Source organism: Vipera berus (assembly GCF_964194415.1).
Source record: "Vipera berus genome assembly, chromosome: 7".
NCBI classification, from domain to species: domain Eukaryota; kingdom Metazoa; phylum Chordata; class Lepidosauria; order Squamata; family Viperidae; genus Vipera; species Vipera berus.
In genome coordinates, this window is record NC_138209.1 from 79058162 (window position 1) to 79080925 (window position 22764).

At 46.9% G+C, this 22764-nt stretch overlaps 1 protein-coding gene across 1 annotated transcript in view; it reads left to right on the forward strand.

Annotated features, from left to right (window-relative positions):
• The first annotated feature begins 720 nt into the window (after positions 1-720).
• The window catches only part of PPARGC1A (PPARG coactivator 1 alpha), a 102201-nt gene continuing 80157 nt past the window's right edge, over positions 721-22764 (forward strand). The window contains exons 1-2 of the mRNA XM_081332451.1: positions 721-890; positions 8904-9083. Of these exons, the coding sequence (XP_081188577.1) occupies positions 843-890; positions 8904-9083 (228 nt within the window). The 5' untranslated portion in view covers positions 721-842. The remainder of the gene's footprint in view (positions 891-8903; positions 9084-22764) is intronic.

The window sequence follows — 22764 nt, forward strand, 5'->3', positions numbered from 1 at the left end:
TCCCTCCCTTCCTTCGTTTCCAAAAGGGTCAAGCTTCTCCTTTTGGCATCTCCATTTGGGCTTTTCCATTTGGGCAGCTGCCTGGCTCGTGCTAGGCACGAGTCGGAAAAAGAACGGAGCGGGGCGGGGGGGGGGGGAGGAAGAGGAGAGAGAGAGAGAGAGAGAGAGAGAGAGAGAGAGGTGGAGGGAGAGGTGGAGAGGGAAAGAGGGGGAGGCAGGGAGGGCGAAAAATGGAGAGAGAGAGACACACAGACAGAGGGAGAGAGAGAGGGGGAGGGAGAGAGGAAGATGGAGAGAGTGATGGAGGGAGAGGGAGAGAGAGATGGAGAGAACAGAGGGAGGGAGGGAGAGAGGGAGGGGGAAGGAGAGAGAAAGAAAGAAGGAGAGGGAGAGGAAGAAAAGGACGGGGGGGGAGGGGCCATTTCAAGCCCCCCCAACCAAAGTGGGAATTCAAGGCCCTCCCCCTCCCCCCCCCAGAAGTGCAGCCGGTGCGCGGCGGGCGGGGGCGCGCTCGGGCGGGGGCTCGGCCACGCGCGCCCGCCTCCCTCCCCCCCCGCGCAGCCTGTGGCCGTGACGTCAGCGGGCTCCGTATTCCCCCCCTCCCCAGCGGGAGGGGGGGCGGGCCAGCCTCCTCCTCCTCCTCCTCCTCCTCCTCCTCCTCCTCCCGCTCTGGCCGGCCGGGCGGCTCACGTGAGCGGCGGGCAGAGTAGTAAGCCGGGGCCGCGGGAGCCGCTCCGGGAAGGGCTGCCGGCTGCCTCCTCCGCCTCCTGGCTGGCTGGCTGGCCGGCGGGCGGGCGGGCTGGCGGGCTCCCTCCGGCGGGGCAGCGCGGCTCCGGAGCTGGATGGCGTGGGAGCCGGGGCCCCCGCACGCCGGCTGGGGCGAGCTGGAGGTGAGCGGCGGGGGAGGCGGGCAGCCCCCCTCTCCCTTTCCCCCTCTCCCTTCCCCTCCCTCCTTCCCTCTCTCTTTCAGGCGCTCTCCTTCCCCCCCTCTCCTTTCCTCTCTCTCTTTCCCTCTCTCCCTTTCCCTCCCTCCTTCCCTCTCTCTTTCCACCTCGCTCTCCTTCCCTCTCTCTTTCAGGCTCTCTCCTTCCCCCCCCTCCTTTCCTCTCTCTCTCTCTCATTCCCTCTCTCCTTCCCTCTCTCCCTTTCCCTCCCTCCTTTCATCTCTCTTTCCACCTCGCTCTCCTTCCTCTCTCTTTCAAGCGCTCTCCTTCCCCCCTCTCCTTTCCCTCTCTCTTTCCCTCTCTCCCTTTCCCTCCCTCCTTCCCTCTCTCTTTCCACCTCGCTCTCCTTCCCTCTCTCTTTCAGGCTCTCTCCCTCCCCCCCTCTCCTTTCCTCTCTCTCTCTCATTCCCTCTCTCCCTTTCCCTCCCTCCTTCCCTCTCCTTTCCTCTCTCTCTCTCATTCCCTCTCTCCCTTTCCCTCCCTCCTTCCCTCTCTCTCTCTCTCTCCCTCTCTCATTCCCTCTCCTTTCCTCTCTCTCTCTCTCATTCCCTCTCTCCCTTTCTCCCCCTCCTTCCCCCTCTCTCTCTCTTTCCCTCTCTCATTCCCTCTCTCCCTTTCCCTCCCTCCTTCCCTCTCTCTTTCCACCTCACTCTCCTTCCCTCTCTCTTTCAGGCGCTCTCCTTCCCCCCCCTCTCCTTTCCTCTCTCTCTCTCCTTCCCTCTCTCCTTCCCTCTCTCTTTCAGGCTCTCTCCTTCCCTCTCTCTCTCTCCTTCCCCCTCTCTTTCCCTCTCTCATTCCCTCCCTCATTCCATCTCCCTTATTCTCTCTCTCTCTCTCTCTCTTTCTCTCTCTCTCTCTCTCTCTCTCTCTCTCTCTCTCTCTCTCATTCCTCTCTCTCTTTCTCTCCCTCTGTCTCAAGATTAGGCTCCGGTTGCTCCGGGCATCATTTTTATTTTCGATCCCGGCTCCTGTCTTTTTTTTTCTTTTTGAGGGGGGGGGGTGTCGGGCGGGCGGGCAGAGATTTCCTGCACTAGAAAACTACTTTCCGGGGGGAGGGGGGACGGGTTAACCCTCTCCAGTCGCCGGCAGAAGTCTCCCCCCCCCTCCCCGCCCGATAGGAGCCGAGCTCCCCTCAAAAGCTGGGCGAAAGGGACGGGGGGGAGTGTTGGGGGGCGGCGGAGGGGGAGACGCCCCCCCCTCCGCGGCGCAGCTTCAGCTGGCAGGCGGAGATCCGCCCGGGCGAGCCGGAGCTGGTTGGGAATGCCCCCCTTCCTCGGGTGTGTGTGTGTGTGTGTGAAGATTTTTGGGGGGCAGAGATGCTCCTGGGGGACAGTACGGGAAGGGGGGAAGGGGGGACGGGCTGGTTCACCCCGACGGCCAAACGGGCCGGGGGGGGGGGCGGGGGGGCGAGAGTCCAGGACGCAGCCCGGGACGGAGCGGAGCTTTGGGGCTCCTGATGCTGCTGGAGTTAAAACAGCAACGAGGACAACCACAACAAGTACAACGACAATAACAATAACAGCAATAACAAAAAAACGATAACAATAACAATATACTACTAATAACCGTCAATGCAGCAAAGGGGCAGCTGGCTACGATTCCTCATTGGGGAGGGGGCGGGGGGGGCGAGGGAGGCGCGCCCGGAGCGAAGCCGATGGACCGCCCCGAGGGTCAGGGGGGTGCGGGGGGTGGGTGGGTGGGCTGCGCCCGAAGAAGTTCTCAAAACTTGGAGAAACTTTGGACCCCGAAAAAGAAAAAAAAATCAAAGCCCACCCGCGGGATTTGGCGTGGATTTCTCTGGAGCGAGCCTGCGAGGCGCGGCCTTCCGGGGGCTCTTCGGACAGGGGAAAATCAGCCCGGCGGCGGGTCTGCTGGGCGGAGGCGCGGAAGAGGCGCGGCGATCTCGGGTGGAGGAGTTGGTGGTTTCCCACCTAGGCATTATTTTCCCCTTGTGGTGAGAGCTTCCTTCCTTCCTTCCTTCCTTCCTTCCTCCCTCCCTCCCTCCCTCCCTCCCTCCCTCCCTCCCTCCCTTCCTTCCTTCCTTCCTTCCTTCCTTCCTTCCTTCCTCCCTCCCTCCCTTCCTCCCTCCCTCCCTCCCTCCCTTCCTTCCTTCCTTCCCTTCCTTCCTCCTTCCTCTCTTCCCTCCCTTCCTCCTTTTCCTCCCTCCCTCCCTCCCTCTCTTCTTTCCTTCCTTCCTTCCCTCCCTCCCTCTTTCCCTATCTTTCTTCCTTTCCTCCCTCCCTCTTCCCTCCTTTTCTTCCCTCCCCTCCTTCCCTCCCTTTCTCCCTTCCCTCCCTCCCTTCCCTCCCTCCCTTTTCTCTTTTTTAAAAATTATTTTACTATCTTTCCACTTTGCCGGAATAAGTTCTGTTTGCTTGCAATTGCAAAGTCTCTGGGCTTTGACTCCCAAGTAACGCGAAGGGCTCTGGATAATTCACAGGTCCCGGAGCTATTCTGGCTCCAAGCTGTAACCTGGGTGACTTTTACCGGCTCCAAACGTTTCTGAATAGCTGGGAGTATCCAACTGATTATTGTCCGGCTGTCATTGTACCCGCTCTCTTTCTCCTCTGCTGTGGCTTCCTCCTCTCTCTCTCTCCCTCTCCCTCTCCCCTCTCCCTCTCTCTCTCTCTCTCTCTCTCTCTCTCTCTCTCTCTCTCTCTCTCTCTCTCTCTCTCTCTCTCTCTCTCTTCTCTCTCTCTCTCTCTCTCTCTCTCTCTCTCTCTGTCTCTCTCTCTCTCTCTCTCTCTCCCCCCTCCTTTCTTCTCTCTTTTTTCCATCATGCGTTATTAGGAGCTTATTTGAGGAACCGGCGGTATCTGTGCAAATGGTGATCATCTATTTTAATCATATGCTTTCCTGCAGGAATTTCAGCCTGGGAGTGAGAAAAATGTAATGCAGGCTAGGGTTAGCATTGTTTTGCTTATCGGAAAGAAAGGGGCTGTTGGGTTTTAAATGGCAGATTGTTTAGTACATTGTGTGTGTGTGTGTGTGTGAGAGAGAGAGAGAGAGAGAGTGTGTGCAAGAGGTATCCTCTATGCAGTGGCCAACTTACTATCTGCTTGCAACTGCTGTCCTTCAGAGGAATCTCGCCTTTTTCGTTTCCTAAAAGTATTTCTGCTTCACCCCAGAGGGGCTGAAATACTCGGGGTGGAGTTTCAGCCCAGAAATACTTGATGCTGTCACAGCCAGGATGGCCTATTCCCAAAAAATGGATCAACATCCCGAGGGTCTCTTGGTTCAAGGAAGGTTGAGGAGGCTGCAAATATTCCTCCCTTCTGCAAAGTCTCCTCTCTCTCTCTTTTAAAAGACAACCTTGTTAAATGCAGATTATGGTTTTCATTAATAGCCGGGAATCAGCCTGCAGCCCCCCCCCTCCTCTTCCCCAAGTCACTTTATTTTTAAAAAAACACACACACACCTTCCAAGGCACCGTAGCCTCCCTAAAGGTTATTGGCGGAAGTATGCTTAATTATGATGATTCATTAACACAGAGGCACTCATTTATTCTTTGCTCTTTTTTTGCTAAACCCACCAGGGAGGGAGGGAGGGAGGGAGGGTCTGGGAGGAGGGGGTGTGACAGATTAGCCTTTGCATTTTGGGGAGGGCTCAAAATGTCCCCTGGAGCCTGGTAGAAAATTAAGAGTAGAATTGGGAAGCCTGGTCTCTATGCTGGGAGCAGAAGATGCACCTGTTAGAGAGAGAGAGAGGGGGGGAGAGAGAGAGAGAGAGAGAGAGAGAGAGAGAGAGAGAGAGAGAGAGAGAGAGAGAGAGAGAGAGAGAGAAAAGCAAAGGCCAAATTTCTACAAGTCAAACGAGGACAGTTATAAGACTTTGCATGTTCAAGCTGGCATCACCCAAAGGCCAAAGCTAAACTAATAACAGGAACACTTGCTACTAATGTGTCTGGAGTCAGAACTGCCAGCCTCTATCCAGAAGGATTAATTTTATTACCATGTCAACATGGACAAGAATGGATGGTGGGTGGTTTTTTGTTTTTTTTTTCACTTGGGCTGTTCTCTCTGATCTGCCTCCCCTGCCCTGCGCCCTCTAACTCTCCCCCCTCGGAGACTTTCTTTCTTTTCTTTTTTTGTTAAAGCGACACCGCAGTCATTCAACCCAAATGACAATTGCACCGATCAGGAATGCTACTACGGGGTTGTTTCTTGCGTGGCTCCAAGATGGCCTCCGCAGTGTGTGTCCCTGTGTGGATTACTCTGAGAATGTAGCCCCATTTCACTAGACAGGGAAAAAAATGGGAAGAGGAGGAAGAAGAAGGAGAAGAAGAGGAGGAGGAGGAAGAGGGAGAAGGATAAGAAGGAAGGAAGGAAGGAAGGAAGGAAGGAAGGAAGGAAGGAAGGAAGGAAGGAAGGAAGGAGGAGGAGGAGCTGGTGGTGGTCCTTGGTGCTCTCTGAGCTTGGTGGCTTTCTTGCAGACGTTTCATCAGCCAAACTAGGTAACATCATCAGTGCTAGAAAGGAGGGGGGTTTGCAGGGAGGAGGAGGAGGAGGAGGAGGAGGAGGAGGAGGAAGAAGAAGAAGAAGAAGAAGAAGAAGAAGAAGAAGAAGAAGAAGAAGAAGAAGAAGAAGAGGAGGAGGAGGAGGAGGAGGAGGAGGAGGAGGAGGAGGAGGAGGAGGAGGAGGAGGAGGAGGAAGAAGAAGAAGAAGAAGAAGAAGAAGAAGAAGAAGAAGAAGAAGAAGAAGAAGAAGAAGAAGAAGAAGAAGAAGAAGAAGAAGAAGAAGAAGAAGAAGAAGAAGAAGAAGAAGAAGAACTACAACCTGGCAAGCTGTTTTGCCAACAACAACAACCTGGCAAGCTGTTTTGCCAACAACAACAACAACAACCACCACCTGGCAAGCTGTTTTGCCAACAACAACAACAACCTGGCAAGCTGTTTTGCCCACTCCTGGTTCTTGAGCTTCTAACTTCCATAACCCCAACCTGAAGAAGAGTTCTAAGCATTTCAATTTTTCAGACAAAGCCCCAGATTTTCCTGTAATCAACCTACTTCATTTGTGTATCAAGATAACGACCCTCTTTCTATTAGCCCACCGGCATTTAGACTGGGAAAGGCAGGACTTCTTTTTTTTTTTACAGTAACCTTGCTGAATCTCTTTTCTTCCTTTGCGCACGATCTATGGAGAGCTACCTCGAATAACGCCAGGATTAGTACCACTTACACCCGGAAAGGATACAAAGAAAGGAGCTATTATACCAAAGCCTTCACTTTCCCCCACCCCTCTTCTGCTCCGTGATCTGTTTACCTGCTCTGTATGTTCTCTGGCCAAGGAAGGCTGGATTCGAAATTGCAGCCTTAATCGTGGGTTGGGTGCCTGTCGACCTCATTTCTTGGTTCAGATATGTACGTTGCCGTTGCGATAGCAAACTTGGAATCTGCAACAATTCCCCCCTCTCCCTCCTCTAAGATTTTATTTGAAATGTTTCCAGAAATTTTACTCTTCTCCAGCTTTCTCCAAAAAGCAAACTCTGCTTACGTCCTGTGCTGGTAGATTCGTGAGTTGGGAAAACTTTGGTGTCCCCTTAGTTGACCTCACTCAAGAACCTGGAGGAAGACTAGAAGATGAGATACAGGTCCTCTTTGCCATGTCTGGCCTCAGACATCTGACCAGGATCCTTAGCCACCCATCCAGGCCAGGAGAAGAAGCGACGGAGGGAATCTAATCAAGGAGAGAAGCAACCTGGAGCTAAGGAGGAATTTCCTGACAGTGAGGACGATTAACCGGTGGAACAGAAGTTGTGGGTGCTCCAAGACTGGAGGTTTTTAAGAAGAGACCGGACAGCCGTTTGTTTGAAATGGTTATAAGGGTCTCCTGCCTGACCAGGGGGTTGGACTAGATGTCCTCTGAGGACCCCCTCCAACTCTGATGTTCTGTTCTAAATTTTGGACTGTCTGCCATTTTTTCCTTAAAACACAGATAAATCTACTGAGTAAAGTGACTTCATTGGAAACCTGAGTTTCTAGACTTACAACAGTTCATTAAAGTGACTGTCCAAAGTTCCCACAGTGCTGAAAAAGCGACTTAGGACCATTTTTCACACCTAAACAACCATTACAACATCCCATGGTCATGGGATCAGAAATTCAGACGCTTGGCAACTGACTCGTGTTTATGACGGTCCTTCCTTCCTTCCTTCCTTCCTTCCTCCCTCCCTCCCATTTGTGTTACATCGTAGCCACGTAATAGAAGCTCTATATCAGGGGTCTTCAAACTTGGCCCTTTTATGACTTGTGGACTTCAACTCCCAGAATTTCTCAGCCAGGCACTCTGGCTGAGGAATTCTGGGAGTTGAAGTCCACAAGTCATAAAAGGGCCAAGTTTGAAGACCCTTGCTCTATATTCTAAGTCAGGTGTGCTATGAGGATGTCCTGGGAACAGTTCAAAAGAAAGTAAAAACTGTTGATCAAGCAAGTTTTAGAAGACCTGCCTTTCAGATCTGGGCTACCTCGTGTGGACAAATGGTATATGTGCCACAAATGCCAATGCACCGAGTAAACCACCTGCGCGTCACCAAGATCATGGTTGTTGGTATTCATATCTACCTAGGGTTTCTTCAAACCTACCTATCTCCCTACCTATCTACCAAAGAAGGCAGATTCAGAGGAGGAGAATATTAAACACACAACAAAAGACTTCCTGGAGACTTGGGTAGAAAAATTGGATTCTCACCACTCCAAATCTTGGAAATTGGTTTTTATTGATCCCTGATGCCCAACAGTTCATCATCTGGGTCTGCTTCCCTATTGGCAAAAGTCTAGTAGAACGGATTGGTCTTCTCCAATTATTGTTAATATTGGAGTGCCGTGTAACAGAGCGAGCGCCTGTTACTCGTCCCAGCTTCTGCCAACCTAGCAGTTCGAAAGCAAGTAAAAATGCAAGTAGAAAAATAGGGACCACCACAGTGGGAAGGTAACAGTGTTCCGTGCGCCTTTGGTGTCTAGTCATGCCAGCCACATGACCACAGAGACGTCCTCGGACTATTTACTATTTTAACAATAAACAGCTGTTTTATATTCTTCCTGGAGTTCGAGAACTTCATATTGCTACACACACACACACACACACACACACATACACACATTCATAATTTGCTCTACTTAAAGACTGCTCTTGGTTGGTTGGTTGGATGGATGGATAAATGGCTGGATGGATGGATGGATAGATCAATGGATGGATGGAAACTAACCAAGGAGAGAAGCGACCTAGAACTAAAGAGGAATTTCCAGACAGTGAGAACAATTAACCAGTGGTTGGATGGATGGATGGATGGATGGATGGATAAATGGATGGATGGTTAGATGGATAGATCAATGGATGGATGGAAACTAACCAAGGAGAGAAGCAACCTGGAACTAAGGAGGAATTTCCTGACAGTAAGAACAATTGATCAGTGGAACAACCTGCCTCCAGAAACGGTGGATGCTCCAACCCTGGAAGTTTTTAAGAAGAGACTGGACAGCCATTTGTCTGAATTGGTATAGGGCTTTCTACCTGAGCAGGGGTTGGACTAGATGACCTCCAAGGTCCCTTCCAACTCTGTTATTCTGTTGTTCTGTTGGTAGGGCCAGTGCTGAAGATTTTAATTCAGCAAATGAGTTTTATTTTCAGATATGGTCGGAGCATATGTAGAGGGTTAAAAGAACTTGGAGTAAGTAGGAGGTACCTCGATGTACGACCACAATTGAGCCCAAAATTTCTGCTGCTAAGTGAGACAGTTGTTAAGTGAGTTTTGCCCCATTTCACGGCCTTTGTTGCCCTAGTTGTTCAGTGACTCACTGCAGTTGTTAAGATTCACAGTTGTTAATTGAATCTGGCTCCCCCCTTGACTTTGCTCGACAGAAAGTCACAAAAGGGGATCACATGACGCCTCCCCCCCTCCTCCCCCTTCTCCATCTTCTCCATTTTATCCCATTTCTCTTGTTTTTCTCCTTTTTTTTCTTAGTGTGCTGCTTTAGTTGGGGAAGACCAGCCTCTCTGTGCAGACCTTCCGGAACTTGATCTCTCCGAATTAGATGTCAATGATCTGGATGACAGCGGGTTCCTGGGTGGGCTTAAGTGGTACAACGACCAATCGGAAATCATCTCCCATCCCTATCCTAACGAGACATCCAACATATTTGAGGTAAGAAAAGCCAATGCTGGTCCAGGTGAATTTTAGTGTTCTCTGTGACGGTCTTCTCTCTGCTTTGGTCTTTGAGGTGGATGTTCTTTGAGGAACATGTTCTCAACGTTCAGATGGATGGGAGTGATTGAATTTTGGAATCTGCAGATATAAAATTATGAGGTAGACGAAGAAATTCCCCTAAAGCATGCCTGTCTTAGTGGCAAAAAACTCATTTCTGGAAGCCCAATGTTTGAGGCGTATCAACTCGGGTTACGTACTGCCCAGAAAATTCAGACAGGGGGATTTAAAACTCTTTCTCAGAAATAAATAAATATGAATCTTTGCAATAGTGGCAAATATCTGTAGCTTGGGTGTAGGATGAAGTCGAAGGTTTGGTCTCTGAGCTTGTGAGTTGCTTCCCGAATGTTTCATTACAAGACCCATCACAAGCCTCTAACTGTTGTGATTCCTCGCCCGCCAGTGGACCTGGCAGCTGAGTCTGAGGCATTAGATGAGGAAGAGGAGGAGGGGCCTGGAGTGACATCAGAGTCAGAGGAAGGCTCTGAGGAGCTCCAAGACTTAGTCGGTCGAGGACCCTGGCCCCTCTACGCGCGCTCAGGCTGAGCCCCAGCTGTGCTGGGAGTCTGAGTTGGGCAGTGATGAAGCACAGCTGGGAAATATCCAGGATGCACGAAAGCGCTGGCAAGAGAAGCGAGTAGGACAGAGGAATGCAATGGGGTGGCTTCAAAGGCAAAGGAGAAGGCATTAGGAAGCTACATCTTGGCTGCATTATAAAAGGGAAGGTGTGGGAGGTGCTGGTTGCCAAAGGCAGTCGTTCATGTTGAGGATGGAGTTTCTGTGGACTGTGTTTGTTTGCCTCGGACTAATAAAAGGGGTTGTTTTTTCTTGCGGTTGCTGCCTGCTTGTTGGAAGAGGGGTTTCTCCTTGTGAGCAGAACAAGGACTCGTGGGCTGGGACAGAGCGCTCACTGATGACCCACACCTGACCCATCACAAGACCCTCACTTGACACACCCACAACAGAAGGACACTGACGTCCCCTAAACCCCCCCTGAAGTTGTTACCTAGCCTGGTAAACAAAACGTTCGGAAACCCACCCACAAGCTCGGAGGACCGATCTCCACCCTCCAATATGAATGTCGTTTTCAGGGCAGAAGCAAAGGGGGAATGTGACACGGACAATAGGATTTAGTAGATCTGGTGCATGTCACCTGGCAGGATCCGGTTCGTTAAACAGGTTCGACCACAGCCGAGCCCAAAAGTTTAATTTTGTTAAGTGAGTTTTGCCCTGTTTTACGACCTTTCTTGCTGCCGTTGTTAAGTGATTCACTACATTTGATAAGGTAGAAACCTGGTCGTTAAGTGAATCCAGCTTCCCCATTGACTTTGCTTGTCAGAAGGTCGCAAAAGGGGATCACACGTGACCCCGGGACGCTGCAACCGTCATAAGTACGGGTCAGTTGCCAAGCCTCTGAATTTGGATCACGTGACCAAGCGGAGGCTGCAATGGTTATTCAGTGTGGAAAGTGGTCGTAAGTCACTTTATTCAGGGCCGTCGTAACTTGGAACAGTCACTAAACGAACTGTTGTAAGTCGAGGACTGCCTGAATGTGCAGTTCTACAGCTCTCCCCCCATCGCAAATTCTAAGATTTGGGGGAAATCAGATCCGGAGGGGGAAAAGGTAGACGGAATGAAATTAAACCCTGAATGGGATGAAACCACGTTTGCTGTCTCTGACGGAAGGGCTGTGGTGAGTACTAGTTGCCTCATGGTTTATCAGTGTTTCAAGGCTGGCCACAGTGAAGCTAACCATGGTTAGTCCTGACTAGAAACCATGGCAGTCTGGAAATGCCCATTGCTTTACAGACCCTCAATCAGTTGACACTGGAAAGTTGTGCTGTCCGTTGTGAGCAGGTTCAGTTCCTGAAATAACTTGTAGCTTTCGGTGTAATTAGTCGTGGAATCTCATTGATCTTCGATCGTCCCAATAAACCCTGATTCAAATTTAGTATATGTAAATCTCTTTTGGATGTGCATGAAGGAACGGTCCTATATATATATTTTTTTTTGTGGGGGTGGGTTCGTGAAATGTGATCTACACACCACCGTTTCTTATAATACCCGCCTAGGACATTTTTATTCCACGTTTCAGCTGGAAAAATTCCCCCGGCTATTTCCTGAAGATCAATAAAAGACAGATCTTGCTTTTGTGATGTAGGCTAGGAGATCTACTATTGCCACAGGGCTGGCAACCTTAATTTGTCGTGGATAAAAGTACAAAGGGTCCGGTAGCAACTTAAAAGAGGGACAAGTATCCCGGAGATCTTAAGTTATTTTTACTGAAGACCTTTGATTCATTATCAATCTGATTTACGGTGTGTTTTGCAACTGAGATTGCCTTTGTTGTCCCGTTGGGTCTCCCATCAGCCAGCTGGACCTGGCCAGGACAAACCTGACATTCCTCTCATTCTCACAGATTACATTTAACATTGCTGGCTGTAATGATGATTAAGCTGCCTGGAGGCGGGAGGACTGAGGCTTTTCCTCCTGCAGTGGTTGAAGGGAGAAATGTCACACCAGGAGATCCTTGGGAATGGCTGCTGTGTTTTTTTCTTTGAGATGTTGGGCTTGCAGGCTGTTAAAATACCTTTTTTTAAACGAACACCTTATTGGCACGCCAAAACAACCAGAGGTAAAGAGAGTTCCCCCCCCACACACACACTCACACCTTGTGCCATCACTCTGCTGAACACATAGGATCCACAGCACTCTCGTTTCTCATTTTTTCCTCATCTTGTTTTTCCTGCTACCTTCTCCTATTGCTTTCTTATGATTTATCAATTGTTGTTTGTAACTTACAATTGATGATTGTAACTATGATTTATGACCTATGACCTATCACTTTGCTGTTTGTATGTATGCGGTGAGCTTTGGCACTGGAGACAAATTTAGAATTGGCCAATAAAGAATTCTCTTCTCTCCTCTCCCATTCCATTCCATTCTATCCCATAATTCTCTTCTCTTCTCTTCTCTTCTCTTCTCTTCTCTTCTCTTCTCTTCTCTTCTCTTCTCTTCTCTTCTCTTCTCTTCTCTTCTCTTCTCTTCTCTCCCATTCCATTCCATTCCGTTCCGTTCTGTTCTGTTCTATCCCATAATTCTCTTCTCTTCTCTTTTCGTCTCTTCTCTCCCATAATTCTATTCTATTCTATTCTATTCTATTCTATTCTATTCTATTCTATTCTATTCTATTCTATTCTATTCTATTCTATTCTATTCTATTCTATTCTATTCTATTCTATTCTTTATTTAAAATAAATAAAAAATTCACATTCCAATCTGTCCCTCCTTTTGCATCCTTTCTTTAATGGCTTTATTTCCCCCATTTCTTTCATTTTAGTCTAACTCTTGTCCCAGGGCGAATTGTCATAGACTCAGATTGCAGGGTATCGGTGTTGTGAGAAGTGAATGTGGGCCTGTAGAATTCGGTATTCTTCTGCAAGAAGAATGCAGAACGTAGAACTGTCAGCTGATACTTCCAGTCACAGCTTGTCATCGCTGGGATGGAGGTTCTTCTCCAGGACCTTAAATACTTGCAGGGTAGCCACTGAAGCCTACTCATTAACCGACGTAGCTCGTAGCTTGAAGCGAAGCCAGAGGAGGAAACTCTATTATGGGGAAGATCTATCCTTATTAGCTAAATAGACTGGATAATCACTTTGACTCCATTTTCACTCACTGGTAAACCTACTGGGCAAGTTCCCTGTTTTTTTTGTTGTTTTTTTTTGCAAGCTGAGGATGCCCGTTTGAAAATTTCTCCTTGCTTTTCTCCTACGAGGTTAATAGAAGCTGCTGGGCGGTGGCTTCTGATCAGGAAAAGATTTATTTTATTTTATTTTATTTAAAAAGAGGAAAGCAGGGCTATTATTCTGCTTAAATTCAACTTCTCCAAGCAATGCATTAAATTCAGAATAAAGAACACAGGGAGGAGGTTAAAAAAAAATAAATCAAGGGCAACTCAGTCATAGTCTGCTACAGGTAGTTCTCGACCACCGTTGAGCCAAAATTCCTGTTGCTAAGCGAGAAAAGTTGTTCAGTGAGCTGTGACCCCCCCCCTTTCACGGCTTTTCTTGTCCATGTTGGGCGAGTCACTTACAGTTCTGCAAGCCACAATCTCTCCGTATGGTGAAAGGAGCACTAAAGTTGAGTAAATATTGAAAATAATAATAATAATAATAATAATAATAATAATAATAATAATAATAATAATAATAATTAATAGCAGTGCGTGCAAAGCCCTGAAATGCAAAAGACGTGAAGTCTAATCAGAAGATTGCATCAAGCCAAATAATACAGTCACTCATTGCACCCTTGCTCTGAACCGATCTGTTGTTATTTCCATTATCAAAGCCGCTAATGCAGGAAGGATACTCCCTCTAAAGCTGACTACCACATGCGGAAAATTTGTTCATTATGCAGGTCGTTTCTAGCTTAGATGAAATTGAAGTAGCAGGAAAGGAACAAAGCATGAATTATAGGAGGCAACTGAGCTGCTCCGGAGAGTCAGAATAACAGGAGTTGGAAGGGACCTTGGAGGTCATCTAGTCCAACCCCCTGCTCGGGCAGGAAACCCTATACCATTCCAGACAAATGGCTGTCCAATCTCTTCTTAAAAACCTCCAGTGTTGCAGCCTTCACCGCTTCTGGAGGCAAGGAGTTCCACTGGTGCTGACTGTCAGGAGGTTTCTCCTTAGTTCCAGGTTGCTTCTCTCCTTGATGAGTTTCCATCCGTTGCTTCTTGTCCTGCCTTCAAGTGCTTTGGAGGATAGCTTGACTCCCTCTTCTTTGGGGCAGCCCCTGAGATACTGGAAGACTGCTATCATGTCACCCGTGGTCCTTCTTTTCATTAAACTAGACATATCCAATTCCAGCAACTGTTCCTCATATGTTTTAGCCTCCAGTCCCCTGATCATCTTTGTTGCTCTTCTCTCCACTCTTTTGAGAGTCTCAACATCTTTTTTACATCGTGGCGACCAAAACTGGATGCAGTATTAGAATAGAATAGAGCTGGAAGGGACCTTGGAGGTCTTCTAGTCCAACCCCCCATCAAGCAGGAGACCCCCCTAGACCATTTCAGATAGATAGACATTTATCTACCTTCTAGGCTCCCGAAGCGCTCAGGAATTTTCTAAAGATGTAGTCTCTTAAGAGGATTGAACTTTTTTGTGCTGCTCTCAAGACTGATTTTGGCCCGAGATTTCACCTTGCTTCAATTAGGTGATTTTTCTTTTTCCTGCAGATTGACCATAACTGTCATCCCTCGGCTTTTATATTTAAACCACCGGCCAGCTTCGCAGCTGGTGATTGAATGCGCTGGTTGTGTTTCCAATCCAGGCCTCTGGATGGAATTGAAATTGAGGAGATCCCTGTGACAATAATGGCTGGGAACCTGTCGCAATAAATAATCGGGAGTGATTTCTGAGATCCAACATTTTGGGTTGTTGTTGTTTTTTTTTTTTTGGCAAGCATAGACTTTGTCGGCGAGTCAATTTTCTCCTGTACCCCCGGACCTTGCAATCATTTTTTCCGTATGATGGCCAAGTGCTACCAATATGAAATGTTAATTTTTGAAAAGATAGTGGAGACCACAATAAAAAAAATGGTTGTCTGTTATTACTAAGCAACGGTCCCCCATTTCTGCATGCTCCCTCCTTGCCTCTGACATTCTGTTTTATGTTTTGTTTTGTTTAAAAAAATAAAGAATTCACTTTAAATCTACAGCAAAGCTGAGTATATTTATGTTTTTCTGAAATCAGGTGAGCTAGCCCACATCTACAGACAGGGAGGAATGCCCAGATAAGGTTTTGCTGTTTGAGTGAAAGCCAGGGTTTTGCATGAGGGTAAGTTGCACAAACAGAGAACATAACAACCATAGTATTGTTCTTCAACTGGGTTGGGTTACGCAGGGAAGTTTCTGGATTCTAAACATCCCAAAGTTGCCTTTTCAAAAGGCCATCGGACTTTATTTTTCCTTGCAGATGTTTCGCTTCTCATCCAAGAAGCTTCGGAAGAAGCTTCTTGGATGAGAAGCGAAACATCTTCAAGGAAAAACAAAGTCCGGTGGCCTTTTGGAAAAGCATCTTTGGGACAACCAGGATCTGGATGATGGGGAATCTCCGTAGACATGTGCATTCTAGACTTGGTTTGTCAACTGACCTTTTCTACTTCTGCACAACCAGCCATTTTATTTTAGCAGTGGGTCGGCAGATGGTGGCATCTGCAGATTTGGAGTTCAAGAGTTGAACAGTCAGGCGTGGTGAGAAACTGAATGGAACACACACACACACACACAAACACACACACACACACACACACACAGGAATTCCCCAGATTCGTGCTAGATGGAGAAATTGGAAAAACATCCCAGATGAAACAGTCTATGTTTGTTGCCAAATGAATAAATAGATGTGGGTTTGACATTTGGGAAGGAATGGTCATGTGGATCTTCTTTCTAACCTGATGGAGCTTTGTGCTACCAAGATGGTCAGCTAAGGCTGCAATCTAGCTGTATTGAATATGGGACAGGAAACCTGGTTAGCATAGCTGAGCTTTAACCTGATGCCCCAAGGGTGCTTTCTTCCAAAAAGAAACTGGAACTTCCTTGGTCTTATGTTTGAAAATGCTTTGCTTCTCATCCAAGAAGCATCTTCGCGTCTAACCGACTAGTAGGTGAATGTCCCCACCTGGCAGTTAGAACTGAAGAAGCTTCTTGGATGAAAAGCAAAAGGTTTTCAAAGAGAAACCCAAGGAAGTCCCTTTGCCTTTTTGGAAGAAAGCGCCTTTGGGACAATCATGGACGACGGAGAATCTCCATAGACGTTTAGCTTGATGGCATTTCTTGTTTAGGACAAGATAAACCCAACCTGTAGATTTCACTTTTGTACGTACACCACACAAAAATGGACGCTGTATTTCAGCTGTGCTTTTGAGAAGAATGCCACATGGTTACTATGGATGAATAAGCCCTGTTGGAAAACGTGGACTGATACAAGAGCATTTAACAACAATTCTGACAGCGAACAGAACATCGGCAAAAATGGCATTCATTCAATGTTCTTCATGTCTACTGAGGTTCTCCATCATCCAGGTCCTGGTTGTCCCAAAGGTGCTTTTTCAGGAGGCAACTGGACTTTTTTGTTTTGCTTTGAAGATGTTTCGCTTCTCATCCCAGAAGCCCCTTCAGCTCCCACTCCCCGCCGTCCAGTCAGAGCTGGAGAAGCTTCTGGGATGAGAAGTGAAACATCTTCAAAGGAAAAACAAGGAAGTCCAGTTGCCTCCTGAAAAGCACCTTTGGGTCAATGTTCTTGACTTTAACCTATGTTATATATTAATTACCTATTACAGATAGTTCTCAACTTACGACCACAACTGAGCCCAAAATTCTCGTCGCTGAGCGAGACAGTTGTTCAGGGGATTTTATGACTTTTCTCGCCACTGTTGTTAAGCAGATCACTGCAGCTGTTCAGCTGGTAACATGGTTGTTGAGGGAATCTGGCTTCCCTATTGGCTTTGCCCTTCAAAAGGGGGAATCACAGGACCCTGTGACCGTCATAAACACGAGTCAGTTGCCAAGCGTCCAAATTTTGATCGCGAGATCATGGGGGATGCTGCAACATTTCTGTGTGAAAAAACCGGTCCTGTCACTTTTTTTGCAGCGACGGCGTAACTTTGAACGGTCGCTAAAACAGATGGTTGTTAAGTCAAGGACGAGCCATAATTCCTTCCTAAATTTCTTTCCTGGGATAATCCCAGTGGTGGGATTCACCCGGTTCGCACCTGTTTGGCAGAACCGGTAGCTAATTTTTTTGTGGCCCGGGCCCAGGATAGACTTCCGGAAGCAGCATCCATGCAGAGAACCGGTTGTTCACCTATTTCAGGGGTAGGCAACCTTGGCTCTTTTATGACTCGTGGACTTCAACTCCCAGAATTCCTGAGCCGGCCACGCTGAGGGGAAAGGGAGAGGTTTCCAAGCTGAGCCATGCTGGCTCAGGAATTCTGGGAGTTGAAGTCCACGAGTCACAAATGAGCCAAGGTTGCCTACCCCTGACCTATTTGAATCCCACCACGGGATATAATCCCGTCCCTCATGATTAAAAAAAAAATTAGCCAGGGTTTGAAAGGGAGACTTGGGTAATTATGTGCAGGTGGCTTTTTGGGCACAGCTTGGTCCAAAGTACTTCAGGGCTTTGCAAAATGTTTGGTTATCGATCTCTGGGTTCCCGTACTTCTCTGTGGGGCCTTTAGCTTTCCAGTGAGTTGCGAAACGCCAAGGGTCGGAGAACAGATTCTTCCTGGAAGTGTTCCCCATGCCTTGCAAAGCGAATAGAATAGAGCTGGAAGGGACCTTGGAGATCTTCTAGTCCATCCCCCTGCTTGAGCAGGAGAACCTGTACCATCCCAGACAAGGGGCTGTCCAGTCTCTTCTTAAAAATCTCCAGTGATGGAGCGCCCAGGATTTCTGGTGGCAAGCTGTTCCACCGGTTGATTGTCCTCACTGTCAGGAAGATTCTCCTTAATTCCAGGCTGCTTCTCTCTTTGTTTTCCAACCATTGTTTCTTGTCCTTCCCTCTGGTGCTTTGGAGAATAATGTGACCCCCTCTTCTTTGTGGCAGCCCCTCAAATCCTTGGTGGAGCAGTGGGCTAATGCCTGCTTAAGTAACACCAGCTGCCTGCAATTAGTGCAGGTTCGAGTCCCACCAGGCTCAAGGTTGACTCAGCCTTCCATCCTTCCGAGGTAGGTCAAATGAGGACCCAGATTTTGACTTTGTAATAATGCCACTTGGGGGGGGGGAAAGCCCTAATAAGCAGGCATATACATAGAATGAAGGCTATTGCTAAGCACATTGATTTGTGCTTTAGATTGTAAGCCGCCCTGAGTCTTCGGAGAAGGGCGGGATATAAATGGGATTAATAATAATTATAATAATACTGGAATACTGCTATCATGTCACCTCTGTTTCTTATTTTCTTTAGACTAGCCAAACCCAAGTCCCACAGCCGTTCTTTGTACGTTTTAGTCTCCAGGCCTTGGATCCTCTTAGTTGCTCCTCTCTGAACTTTTTCCAAGCTCTTAGCATATTTTTTTGTGATATGGTGACCAAAATGGGCTACGGTATTCCAGGTGTGGACTCAGTGGGGTTTTAGAAAGCGGTACTGATCTTGATTCTGCTCCTCCGTTTATGCAACCCAGGATTGTATTAGCCTCCTTCTTGCCAAAAGAGAGAGAGAGAGAGAGAGGGAGAGAGAAGAAATTCTGCAACGATAAAACCAGCCCATATCCATCTGCAGTGTTTGTGTGTGTGTGTGTGTGTGTGTGTGTGTGTGTGTGTGTGTGTGTCAAAAGCCATTGGGGCTTTTTTATGGTTTTCTGAATCACGTGCATGGACCCACCTTTCTTCTGCTGGGGCCCTAAGTTGCTGCTGCAAAGTTATCCATTCAATGTCTGGAGCCCGGTTGATTAATGAATGACCAGATCTTGCAATTTTTTTATTTAAAAAAAAAACGACTTTTAAACAGCCCCCGGTGTTTTCTTTGCACAGCCCTGTGACCCGGGGTTAATGGGTTCCCCAGATGCTCTAGCAGCTTGCTGAACTGGACTTGGCTGGTACCCCACGGATGAAGGTGTGGGTTTTGTCGGAATGCCATTGCTTAATTTTCCCCAAAACCTGTAGCTCAAGGCCAGCCGTTAGGGCGAGATAACATCTGGGCAGAGGCCAGTTCCCAGAGTTGGGGGCTGTGGGTAGCCGATCCCCCTCCGCGGGTCAGCCCGACGTGATTTATCTCGGTCATCTATTCAGCCCCAAAGAGCTTTTGGGTGTGTGTGTTCACTCGAAATGCGTAACTGGACTTCTGGATCTTGACGGAATCCTTGCAAGGGCTGTGCAAAAAAAGCCAGTGGTGCTTCATGAATACTAAATGGCATGGAGGAAATAGTCGAATGCCACTAGTTTATGCCGCATTTTTATTCTCCACACAGACACCTAAATCAGAGAACAGAGATTTAAGGAAACAGCTTGGGTTGGTTCCAACGCTGTAATAGGATCAGATTTTTTTTATTTTTTAAAATTTTTATTTTTTAGGATTACTGATAGTCACTTAGTTCCTACTGCAGTGTTCTTTGTAGGGAATTACAGCTTTTACTAAAAAAGAGAGAAAAGAAAAAGAAAAAGATTAAAATGCTATTATGCAAATGATTGCAGTATGTTATTATGCTTACAAATTAACATCCATGGCTCAACACACAAATTAACTGAATATTCTATCTATATTATTAAAGATTTAATAAACTGACTGTTGATAAACAAGCTTCGGGTTGCTAAGAGGAGTTGACGGTGATTTGAAGGAAAGTTTTAAGGCAGGTTTAAAGGAGACATCATGACAGATGTCCTAGAACAGGGGGTCTTCAAACTTGGCCCTTTTATGACTTGTGGACAGAGACTGGACAGCCATTTGTCTGTAATGGTATAGGGTTTCCTGCCTGGGCAGGGGGTTGGACTAGAAGACCTCCAAGGTCCCTTCCGACTTTATTACTATTACTTTAATTTCAGGGCTGTTGTAACTTTGAACAGTCGCTAAATGGACTGTTGTAAGTCAAACTCTACCTGTACAGTATATCGTCCGATAAGGAACTATGAGCATGGACTTGTCTTGTCCATGGGATCTGTCAGTCTTTTGATACGTTTGCCTATCATCCATCTGTTTTTACTAGCAGTCCTCCTAGAGTTGGCTACCTATCAGGCAGTGTATCTATCTTGTTTGTAGACGGTCAAACAAATGTGGACCTCACTGGGAGAGAGAGGACGTCACAAAGGTTTGTGATTTCATAATCTGGGGCACTGGGACAGGAAACTAGGACAGGTTCATAGGCCACCTGCGAGGCAGCTTAGGTGACTATCGATTAGCTGATGTTCTCGGCCAGCTCTAGATTGGCACAACCGTGGACCTGGCTTTGATTATACCACCATCCTCGTCAGTGTAAATCTGAAGAAGAAGACAGGAATTCCAGATTCGTTTGAATGTCCTCTCTGAAGACTTGGCAACTGTGAGGCTGGGATGGAAGCCTAGGTAGATCTTTGTCGTTAGGAAAGCAATACAGATTACATCCGCTCATTAAAAGATCCTGGGTGAGCTTCCCACCCTGAGCAAAGGGGGGGGGGAGAAAGAAAGAAATCCTAGTTTTGTCTTAATAGGGATGTCCTCAACTTACACGCGGTGGCTCAGTGGGTTAGGACGCTGAGCTTGTCGATCAGATGGTTGGCAGTTTGGCGGGTCAAATCCCGAGTGCCGCGTAACAGAGCGAGCGCCTGTTACTCGTCCCAGCTTCTGCCAACCTAGCAGTTCGAAAGCACGTAAAAATGCAAGTAGAAAAATAGGGATCACTATGGTGGGAAGGTAACAGCGTTCCGTGCGCCTTTGGCGTCTAGTCATGCCGGCCACGTGACCACGGAGACGTCCTTGGACAAGCGCTGGCTCTTCGGCTTTGAAACGGAGATGAGCACCGGCCCCTAGAGTCGGAAATGACTAGCACGCACGTGCGGGGGAATCTTTACCTTTACCTTTTACAACTTACAACAGTCCATTTAGGGCAGGGGTAGGCAACCTTGGCTCTTTTATGACTCATGGACTTCAACTCCCAGAATTCCTGAGCCGGCTGGCTCAGGAATTCTGGGAGTTGAAGTCCACGAGTCATAAAAGAGCCGAGGTTGCCTACCCCTGATTTAGGGACTGTTCAAAGTTACAAGGGCACTGAAAAAGGTTTTTCACACTTACAACCGTCACATGGTTATTTGATCAAAATTCAGATGCTTGGCCACTGACTCGTACTTATGACGGTTGCAAAATCAAGGGGGGAAGTTGGATTCCCTTAGCAACTCTGGAAATTGTAAAATGGGGCAAAACTGAGTTAACAAATGTCTCACTTAGCAACGGAAGCTTTGGGTTCCATTGTACACGAGATAGCCATTCCTTCTTCTTTTTTCTTTAAATATATTTTATTGATTTTTTTAAATATAAACACCTTGATATATGGTAAACAGCATGCTATCTGGGCTTATATTTACAAAGTAATCACTAACCATCAGTTTCTGTATTCCAAAGTCCACATAATATCTTTGCTTGATTTTTTCTTCTTCCAATAATATTCTCTTTGCCAACCTTGAATGAATACACTTCTTATTAGTTTGATAGGTAACAATTTTAAGTATAAAGATTTTTCTAAAATTTCTACCAGTAATAATCACAGCAATACTATGCTTCTTTTCTTTTCTGGTCATCTTGGTTGCCTCATCGTGAATCCTGTTTACAATTCTTACTTAAATTTATTTGTTTTCCCTAGAATGTTCAAAACATTCTTACCCGTTAAAAGTTTCCCAAAGTTAATTATCTTAAAGTATTTAAAATCTATTTTCATGCCTTAAAAATTAAGTAAGAAAAAAACACAAAAGAAAAGATATGAGAGAGAAAAACAAAAAAGGGAGAGAAAAATAAGAAAACAATATATTACTTAAAATACATATCCCTCTTAAAGTAGTATACACCTGTTTCCAAATTTTGAGCTCCGTCGTGGCTGTAACAAAAGGAGTAGGCTGTAGGGAACGTAGCCCTTTTTCCTGACCTCCAAATCTAACAATTGCTGATTCTGAGAAGGAGATAAATCCCACATTATCATATCTTTAGCTACAATTGCAGGATGAGGCCATACGCCCTGGAGCACTAAAGTTTACTAAATAAAGAGACAGGTGGAGAGATCTTGTTTCCAGCAACATTGCTTAAGAAAAATAAAATCTGCTTAGCTGTTGCTTATAAACTTTAGCACCCTCAAGCTTGCATTGCCTGACCATCCTCCAAGAATTCATTACATTTTACCCAGATTTTGGATTCCACGTTTGGAAATACTTACATACTTCTTGTTTCTGGTCAAGTTTTTGCAAGGTGTGTTCTCCTGGACTGGCTCAATTTTAGTCCAGGTGATCCAGTGTTCCAATCCAGATTGATTGATTGATTTGTTGGCCTATCGAAAGCAAGTCCATGTAAAGCTCTCAGCCCAAAAGGACTCAAGGAGCACCCTTGGCAAGCTTCTCCTGGGATGGTGTGAGCAACCTTTATGTCCAGATACCACGTGAAGGAGATGTCACAACATGTCCAACATCATCCTGTTCTTCAGCAGTTTTCCTGGTCTTATCGCTGGAGCGGTCAAGATTAAAGCTGAGCGTGGAAATTGGCAATTGAGCCCCTGTTACAGAGTATCAGAGGTCAACTTGCTGGGAGGACCAAACAGCTGTGAAAATGAAAGACATCTGGAGCAGAGGGAGAAAAAAAATAATCTGTTGGTGTTGAGGGATCATTCCGTAGTTTAAATCAAGGTTGTTATGGACATAGTCAGTCATCCAGGTCACAGTTGTCACGGGCACACTTCAAACCCAAGAATACACTAAGGCAAAAGCTTGTCCACCTCAAGGATGAAACATCCAGACACAAACTGAGCAACGTGGCATATGCTGGTCAATGCAGTGAGACCCGTGCAGATCTGTACATCAGGGAAACAAAAGAACAAATGCAGAAGAACGAACTCATCAGGACAAGAGTCAGCCGTCCATCTGCATTTAAAAGACAAAGGCTGCTA